We start from the raw sequence: 10,001 nt of genomic DNA on the forward strand, positions 1-10,001 counted from the left end.
CAGTTTGCCCATGATGCTATGATAACATTTTGCTATTTATCAGTTTGCCAGGAGTGGCTACAACTTCCACTGAATGTATGTAAGATTCCAATATATGATTGCACAGTACCGCACTGTGTTTGAAATTTTCCACTCACTGTTTAAGTTTCCAAAATTACCTGAGTAATTGAACATTTCCATTTTGTGATTGATTCAGAATGATTGAATAGTAATAAGTAACATGATGAAAAAAATAACTAAATAAATAATTTAAACAATTACTAAATGAAGTAAAATGAAATAAATAAATAACTTAGGTGAAAAAGCGAATGATTGATTTAAATAACACTGAGTGCGTTGAAAGTCGTCGCAAAAATTAAATCACAAACGAACTCACTGATGAGATACACAACTCATAAATGTTTTAAATTGCATGGAATGATTTAAATCGCAGAAGAGATAAAAACTATTCACAGAGATTTTTAGGAATTCACTATATGCCTACATTTAATTCCTTCAAGTGTGTTGTTATTCCCATCTCCAGTTCCATTATATGAATCGAAACCAAGATCCAAAGAATGCAGGTTTCGTAATAGAAGGGGTTCGACAGCTCTAGCAATAACAAAGAAAAATAAATTGACAGATACCCTGACAACAATTTCCGAAGGCGCCCCGTGTAAAAAATTTTTACTTTAAGCTTTCCGTACCCAGCCAACAATTTCTGAAGGTGCCCCGTGTAAAAAAATTTTACTTTAAGCTTTCCTTAAGTTTTTACACTAGCAGCAGCTAAAGTAAAAACTTTCAGCACGGCACAAACCGACGCACACATTCAAATGCTTGGATTGCTGGTCCTGCTTACGCATACATTTGTATTTATCCCTCCCCTTATATTTTCGGATTGCTGGTTGTAGTAGTGACGCTTTTTCTTTTTGCTTTATGCACACTTTCGCATGCTATTTATTGGTGTTACTCTTTCCACATGCGTTTTGGCACACTCACACTCTGTATACGGCAGGATGCTTCACCCCTTCCAAATGCTGCGGTTGCTTTCTGCTACCCTTCCTCTCGTTCTTCCTTCTACCCTCTGCGCTAGGATATCCTCGACTGGTGCTGCGCGTGTTAAGCCGGCGCCTGTCTGGAAATGTCACGGACTGGTGCTGCGCATGTTTAGCCGTATCCTAGACGTCCTTGAAGTGCGCTCTTCTACGAAAGAGCTGTGATGAAATCTGTTGATGGAAATTAACCAATAATTAATCCATGTGTTTTATAAAAAAAAAACTTAACAATATTTGGCACATAGGTTTATAGAAACGCTTACCTTAATATTTTAAAACCGAACACCGTCCTTCCGTCGGCAACCGTCGATTAACATGTGCGTGCACCTGTAACTTTTTAGACGACAAGCGTTAGTTGAATGTACCCATTGAAGCACACACGAGGATAAGAAACTTATCTTAGAAATTTACAAGGATAAATCATTACATAATTGAAGAAGAAGGAACACGGCATAAAACGTAAACGAGCAAAGTACGGGGCACAAGAAATCACACATCACTCCAACACATCCTTCCACAGTGAAAGTTCTGGACAGACTGAGGATGCCTAACACCCGGATGAGTGCGATAGCAGAAAAATCATGGGAGATCGAGAGAGATGGGTAGTTTCGGTTCAGCGGAATACGTATGCAGATGCCTGCGTGTGTGCCACTCGAAGGATATCGGTTTCCCCTTTTCCCGTTTTTCGTTCATAGGCCACACGATCGGCGTTGTGCTGTCCAAAATCTAGAGAAAGAAGTCATGCTCTCTCGCTATGGCACACAGGAAAGTTTTCCAATAGCTTCGGTTTTGCTGGTTGGGTAGGTGTAAAACGCGTTTACACAATATTGTGTTGTTAAATGCGTATAATTGTTTTGCATGTTTGGAGCAAGTGATGACGTAAGTAGTATTTGGTGTGATATTTTGTGAAGAAAATCATAGTTTTGGCTATTTGTAGTAAATTAAGTGCATCTGAACTGTGTGTAGAGTGTTCATAACATTCGAATTATTGGTTTCAAATAAGTGATCGATTGTGTGCGCTGATGGATTACATAAATTGGTGACAGTGAAGCGAGGTGGCAGGAGAATGGAATATCCCGGGCAAAGACGAACATCGGTAGCGCGGTCGCCGGAACATCTCCTTAATGGTAAGTGGAAAGTTATATGTATTGATGGTTGGCGAAAGTGCAGTGAAAAATTTCATTGTGTTTGCAAAATAATCATCGGAAGCCGGTGGAAATATAAACACATTTGAACCAATGGTATGTCGTCGGCGGGCAGGATGCAGTGCGTATGCATAAAAATGCATCAAAATTTGATTTTCAAATGATACGATAAGTTGGCATGGATTGCGTCTTAAACTATATGCAATAAAAGTGTGCGTGTGTTATTTTCGATACACGATGACGACGAAATGGAAATGGTGATGCACTGTGCTGCGTGTCCCATAATCCACCATGGCATTAATGGTGAATGAGCAACCCGCTGCGCAAAGCGATCGAAAACTTCTCAAACTCAAACTGCAAACATATTTCACAGCCCATAGGCCCGATTATTAAACACAAACGGAAATGACACAAGACAAGTTCGTCAAGACAAACGAAAAATAGACATGCATTTTGAAACCTTTCTTGTGACAGACAAGTTTCGTTAAAAAATTTCTTTCGTTAAAGCTGTGTCAAAGCCTTTTTCGATGTGTCAAAATGTTCAAAATCAAAATAAAAAAACGTAAACAAGTTTAATTAAGATACATACGTTTCGCAAGCTAACAACAATCCTTGTTTTAAAAATCGAAATGATTTTCTCCCACTTTGTAAGTGACGATAGCAGCAGTGATGAAGAAACAACGGTTGATCTGGCAAAACAGCGCCGACTGCTTCGAAGTGTTTTCGACCCGTTACAGCTTTCTAACCAAGCGTGAGTTAAGCATGCGGCTCATTTGTGCAAACCGTGTTAAACATATGTGGTTGTTCTTTTCAGATTTAAAAAAAAAATTCGTGTATCGAAGGAAATTTTCCTTGACATTCTGGCGGAGATCGAGCCCAAGTTCCCACCGGTTAAGGGAAAGGGGCTACCGGTAGATTTGTGACCATCTCATGAAAATTCGGTATGTGAATGCCAAATTCGGAGGAGCCAATCACGATTCACATATTTGGAATGTAAGTGGAATGAACAACTTTTTCGAAACAAAACATCGAAGCGGAGAAACTGCATTCAAGCTACTAGGTAATACATTAAACCATCCTATGGGTATTTGTTTATGTAAATAATTTTTTAAATTCTCACAGGTCATGCTGGATACCCGTCAAAACCATGGTTAATAACACCAAAACGTAATCCTGCTCCAAACACAACAGAAGCTGCCTTTAATAAAAACCATTCTTTAGGTAGAGAAATAGAGGAGCGCGCGATCGGGTTGCTCAAAAATAGATTTAGGTGTTTGTTAGGTGCTCGACAGTTGCACTACACCCCGTTAAAAGCAACTCAAATAACGAACGTATGTTGCATCTTACACAACATGTGTATTGCGTATGGATTGGAAGAGCTAAGCTCAGATGAATAAAAGGCAATGCAACTAAATTAGCGATTGAGTTCTATTTTTTTTTAATCCATCACAAAAGTTCACATCACAAAATGCATCACAGTTCAGCTTAGTAATAACAGTAAACATAAACTAACGACTAAAAACTTAAAGATAATGAATTTTTTTAATCAATTGTCAGGCGTTCCATTGCCTCTTTCAGCGCTGCTGTTGCGTTCTCTATTGCGCCAGCTACCTTCGTTAGAGCAGAAGTAGATTCTTTTTGCGCCTCTATGTTGCGCTTCATAAGCTGTAGCAGCTCTTCGTTTTGGCGCAATACCGCTTCGGTGTTTCTGCGCTTCCGGCTCCGTTTCTGTCGAGCTTTGGCTACCACCGGGTTTTGCTGCTCGTTATTTTCTGCTCGTGTTCTATGTTTTGCTCATTATTGTTATTCGCCAACAATTGGTTGTTGTTGTTGTTGTTGCTGTCCATCGTGCAAAGCTTATCACCGAAAGAACGGCCAGAGTTGCCTTCTATTGTGGCCTTTAAGTTGGTCAAGTCAGCAACTCGTTCCTCCACGTCGTTTAAGGGCCGTTGATGGAACGGCCCGCCACCAGTAGCCAACAACGACGCTTTATTAACTCGCAGCTTTTTTTTGACCGCACATTTATAATCATACCTGTAAAAACAGACATCGAAAATTAAAAGCAAAATGTATATAAGTATTGTTGCTCTTTTAATCTTACCCGCTTCCACGTTGCACCCGTTCGAATTGGCGGTCCAAGGGCGTTAAGATGCTCGGCCATCTCTTCCCAAAAAGCGGTCTGGTCACCTTTGAACATCCCTCTAGCGATGTCGGGGACATCTTCCAACTTGTCGACCATTTTTTGGTACTGCATTCTGGTTGTGCGGGCGTCTTTGTTATTCCTAAAAGTGTATGCAGTATTAGATGTGATAATTATATGTGCCTATGCTGTTGGTTGTTGAAGCAGTCACTCACTGAAGAAGTTGCTGGAATCCAATGCTGTTGAACTTTCGACTACCTTTCGAACAACAGCAGAGGAAGGAAATACCAGCAGCTTCTTAAGCCGAAACAGCAGCACGTCTCCAATATCTCCAGCATATCGCCATTTGTATGGATATGGTGGTACACATATTTTTGTTTAAAATGATAAAATTTGATTATTTCTGAAATAAAATACTTACATTTTGTCGTGAAAGCAAATGCAACAACTCTGACCGACACAACACAACAACAAACAATCTGAGATTGGCGCCTTTCCGTGACAAAAAGCTGACGGAAAGCTGTTTGACAGTTTTGGATTTCCGTTTGTGTTTCATAATACAGATCTTGGCAGTGTGCTTGTGAGTTTGTGTTTCGTTAAATTTCATTTTTCCAACACACAACACAAACGGATTTCATAATACAAATCTTCCGATTTTGACAACTTGTCTTTACAATTTGTGTTTAATAATCGGGCCTCATGGCTATGAAATATTTCGCATTCAAAATTGTTGCAATTTTATAAATGAAATATTTCGAAATTTTCAGCGCTGAAATTTTAGGATTGAAATATTTCTTCGATCGGAATCCAAGCGTTTTCCCTGACATTTCTGCTCGCTTTTTCGATCGCTTTTGGCTGAAAGCGATCGAAAATCCGAGTTACAAAACTGCTCGATTTTGTCGTGCGGGGTGCCACTGCCCAAGACCCCGCTCTTCGCGTTTTTCATCCATCGTTTTTCGTCACACGCACACACCTGTACACGCGCGGCGGTTTGCTGCCCAAAATCTAGAGAGAGAAGACAGGGCCTCTCGCTTTGGCTCACAGAAAAATCTCTCGGCAACTTCGGCTCTGCTACTTGGGTTCATTTATTTGGACAGCGTTCAGCACAACACTGCCACAAACTAACGCCAAGAACCTGTCGAAACGTGCGCAGCCCCCGGTGAGGACGTCATTACTTAACAGAAGCCAGCTGAACACGGATGGTACCCCGAGCGCAGTAGAAGGAAGGAAGAACGAGAGGAAGAAGAACGGTAAATTTGGAAGGGGGAAAGCGTTCTGCCGTCTACACAGCGGGAGTATGCCAAAACACATGTGGGAAGGGAGAGGGATATTATTCAATAAACAGCATGCGAATGTGCGCATAAAGCAAATGTGAACAGCCTCATCATTTCTATAAGCAATCCGAAAAAGGGGGTGGAGCAAACACATTGGTATGCGTGAGCGGCTGAAGAAACCAGAACGTTTAGATGTGTGCTTGACGGATGGTTCGGGCGTCTGTGGCGAAGCTCTCGACAAGACTGCAAACGTGAGCTTCGTGGAGAGCTTTGTAGAGAGCTCAGATTACACAGGCCGCCGTCGGGTTTTTGCGTCCTTGGGACCCACTGTTTTGTTGGTTTGAGGCTGTGAACGAAATAATAACAGAGAGCGTTAATCATCCTTGATAATCTGAAGTGTTCTTGCAAAGTGAAATCGAAAGTGCTTATCTTAAATTAGACCATATCGCAAAAATTACATGTGCTGAAATGGAGCTAACTAATTATCCTGTAAGTATCTACACAAGTAACCACGAGTGTTTAAAATAGACATTTTGTTAGCGCCTAGATGTATGCAGGAAGGTTCATAGCATACAAGTAGCCATAATCTAAGAAACGATTAGAGTAAGTGTTAGTGAGAACGTACACGTATATAGGAACAGAAAAATGCATGAACGATAAATGTTAGAGTCTAAGTTGAACCACCGTGTAGAACACATCGTTTTAATTGAGCTATTGAACATATTTTATTAATAAGTTTTTTTTTATAGCATTACAACAACCATCCACACTGAAATCCGTTGAAATGGTAAAATCAACCATAACACGTTCTCAACAAGGTGCGAAATTTCCTCCTGTGCGAGTACTGCCAACAGGAGCGACCGGATTACGTGTAATGTTTTCTCACCCAGCGACACCGTTGTTATCCCAAGAAGTTGGATCATCTATACAGACAAGTGCGCGGCTTTCTCCAGTACGGGTTCTGTCAATGGTCAACGATTCCACCTCCGCCAGCACCTTCTGTTGGGATATACAATGTCCGTAAGTAGTACAAATGACGCAACCTGACGTTGCTGTCAATTCACGCGAGGTGAGCGCACCTCTCATTGAACTCATGTAACTCATGTGTACATTTAACAGCGCCCCAAGCAAGTGAAAATGTCACTTTTCGGCTGTTTTTTCGACAAACATTTCGTGCACGATTTGACAAACGAAACAGTGGCCCGTATCGTATAAGAAAACACGACTCGATTGCGATCGAAGCAAAATTGTCGATCGAAATCGAAATCGACTCGAAATAGGTATCGCATACGATTTGTCGATTTCGATCGAGAAAACTTATACGATCGACTTGTCGAGCAGTTTGCGTTCTGTCAAACAGCGGTTTGTTTACATTGCGAATGCAGGGAGCAGTGAATACATGTGAATGAGAATACATTTTATCATTGTGCTTTGCTATTTAATGATGATTGCTTCAATTTTACTGTACAATCGTGATCGTCGATCCGCAAATGTGGATTTAAAGAAATATCGGCGAAAATTGCGAAAGGAATTAGATCCTTTGAGTTTAGACGATGCCGCGTAAGTAAACAGTCCGGGTAGAAGAAGCACTTGTACTGATAGCTTGCTATAGTTTTAGGAAAAATTTTCGGATTTCGAAGGATTTATTTTTAGATATCCTTGAAAAAATTGAACCAGCAATAATGCCGAAACACAATCGTGGGTTATCTGCAGAACAAAAACTGGCAGCAGCTCTAAAATTTTTAGCACAAGGATCCTACCAGCTGGGTGTAGGCAACGATTTTACGGTGCCAATGGGACAATCGACATTTTCCGAAATGTTCGATGAAACATTACGTGCTCTGGAAAATGAACTTAAGAGGCACATAATGCTGGAAATGACGGAGGAGGAACAAATGGAGGCACGTAGATTTTTCTATGGTAAATCTGGCATTGCTGGTGCTGTTATGGCTGTGGACGGTACACATATCAGAATGATAGCTCCTACTGAAGACTCAGTAATATATTTCAACAGGAAAGGATTCTACAGCTTAAATGCGCTTCTTGTAATTAAAACACAGCATAGGTGTTCGTATAGTGTCTAATATAAAATGTTGTTTCAGATATGTGACCACAAACACATCATTCGGTATGTTAATGCCAAATATAGTGGATCGAATCACGATGCATTTATTTTTGATAACAGTCCAGCTAAGTCATTCTTTGAGCAAAAGTGGAGGAATGGTGAAAGAATGTTTAAACTGTTGGGTTTGTAGAACAACAATTAACATTAAATTAAAGTGATATGCAATAATTTGAACTTTATTTTAGGTGATTCTGCATATCCAAGTAAACCGTGGTTATTAAAACCTTACGCAAATACACAACCTGGAAGTTCAGAGGCCGATTACAATACAAAACATGCTCAAGGACGCGTTATCATAGAAAATACTATTGGTATGCTAAAAGGGAAATTTAGATGTATAAACGGTGAAAGGCAATTGCACTACTCTCCCACTAAATGCGCAAGGATTGTAAACGTGTGTTGTGCTTTGCATAATCTTTGCATTTTAAATAGAATTCCGGAAAATTAAACAACATTCAAAAATGAGAACTAACACATCCGGTTGTTGTGCTGTTATTATTTATTTCATATATTTATCCCAATACATATGTTAACACAAAAGTTATACAATATTGTATGCGATGTTTTGAATTTTACCTTTTTCCACGAATATTTATCCTTAGCAGGACCTAAGCTATTAAGTTCCATGCTAACTTCGTGCCAAAATGATGCTGGATTCACACAAACACCTTTGGCAACATCAATGGTTTTGTTCCATTATTTGGATCAAACGTTCTATTTGATCCTTGGTAATGCGAGACGCACTTTCGGCTTTCTCCATAGCTTCCGCACTCACGTTTCAACTGGAACTTGATTTTCTACAGTAAATTGCTCTTATCAGTTTCTTGCATCACCTTCATGCACCAGAGCACACAAGTTGAATCAAGCTCTATTGAAATCGTATCAGTAAAAACAATGAAAAGAAATCAGCACCAGCCAGTTTCATTATTCTTCAGCATTTCATACGAATTAGGTCAGTCGTTGATGTTGTTTGGATAGTTTTGACAGATTTTGACAAAGTGGTGAGCAGAAAGTGACAGTTGGAGTGGCCAGAACAAGGTGTGTTTATTAAGGAGGTGAATTGTTAGCGCGTTTTCCGGGCGCCATCATTGAGTATTGTTATGTCAAATCGCATACAATTTTCTATACCCCCCTCCAGCCCTCCCCGATTTTTATATCGGAGCCCCCAGTATTGTTATGTCAAGTCGTGAAATGTCAATTTGCTCTGAAGCACTTCACCTCCTAATATCCATACACCTTGGGCCAGAAGCGTACCGATTCATGATTAACCCTCTTGATTGCAATCAAAACATTCTACGTAACTCTACAACAGCCTATCTGTGTAGGCATATATTGGGTATGGAAGAATTATATTGTTCGTAAGTGGTTGTAGATATGACGGTTTGGAATACAACCCTATTAAGATAGCGGACAGAGGTAGCGTCGGCCCGAGTCTATGCAAATGTGGCGGGAACATTTGTTGCCAAATCGTATGGACAAATTGTCAAATTCATGCCGCGGGAACATTTTTATTACAAAAGAAACAAATCGATTTGTTTCATGTTTATTTGTCGCAGGAACATTTTCAGTCGTGTGTAACGGTTGAAAAATAATATCAACTTAATTTTAGAATGTATTTGTATTTGCAAATGCGTGCAACGGTTTTGAAATAAATAGTAAAATCCACAAATGTTGCCATTGAACAAATGTTGCCGCAACATGTTCATAGACCTGGGCCTTAAAAGAGATCGGAGATTAGAGAACGTTAGGTTATTAAATTGTTTTTTATTTATTTATATAATATTTTTATGTAGACATTAGTTTAATTTTCATTACAAATGTTTCAGTATTTTAAAACAGATTTTTATTCATTTATTGTTCCATAAATTTATACATTACTGTTTTGTAAATAATAATTTCACTCATATTTTTCATGTCTGCATGCATTTTTTTGTTATTTTTCAAAAAAAAAAATGAATGAAATCAGATTGTACAAGAGATTTCGACTACCCCCTACCTAGTCGAAATGAATTCGATCGACAAAGAGCGTATGCGATACCAATTGTCGACAAAATAGTCGACTGCTCGATGTTTTACATAGGATTTGTCTACTGGTCGAAACTGACTTTTCGATTTCGATTACGATCGAATGAACAACCCGTATGCGATACCAAAGTGAATTTTGTTCATTCAAAATGAACTTTTGTTCATCGGATTTTGATTTCGATCGCAATCGAAATGGTATACGATACAGGCCAGTGTACGAGATTCAGACTTTTTTCGGCACATAACCTCAATTTTGGC

General features: G+C 39.5%; 1 protein-coding gene across 1 annotated transcript; it reads left to right on the forward strand.

Annotated features, from left to right (window-relative positions):
* The first annotated feature begins 6,807 nt into the window (after positions 1-6,807).
* LOC120895533 (putative nuclease HARBI1) lies at positions 6,808-8,162 on the forward strand. Its single transcript, XM_040299006.1, has 2 exons — positions 6,808-7,638; positions 7,696-8,162. Exons 1-2 carry the CDS (start codon positions 7,276-7,278, stop codon positions 7,846-7,848), a joined length of 516 nt encoding a protein of 171 aa, XP_040154940.1. The 5' UTR covers positions 6,808-7,275; the 3' UTR covers positions 7,849-8,162.
* The last annotated feature ends 1,839 nt before the right edge of the window (positions 8,163-10,001 follow it).

Source organism: Anopheles arabiensis, chromosome 2 (assembly GCF_016920715.1).
Source record: "Anopheles arabiensis isolate DONGOLA chromosome 2, AaraD3, whole genome shotgun sequence".
In the NCBI taxonomy this organism is placed as follows: Eukaryota; Metazoa; Arthropoda; class Insecta; order Diptera; family Culicidae; genus Anopheles; species Anopheles arabiensis.

Coding starts and splice junctions, on each gene's coding strand:
- LOC120895533 (XM_040299006.1), top strand. CDS start 7,276: ATGCCGAAACACAATCGTGGGTTATCTGCAGAACAAAAACTGGCAGCA. Junction 7,639..7,695: donor ACAGCTTAAATGCGCTTCTT/GTAATTAAAACA, acceptor ATGTTGTTTCAG/ATATGTGACCACAAACACAT.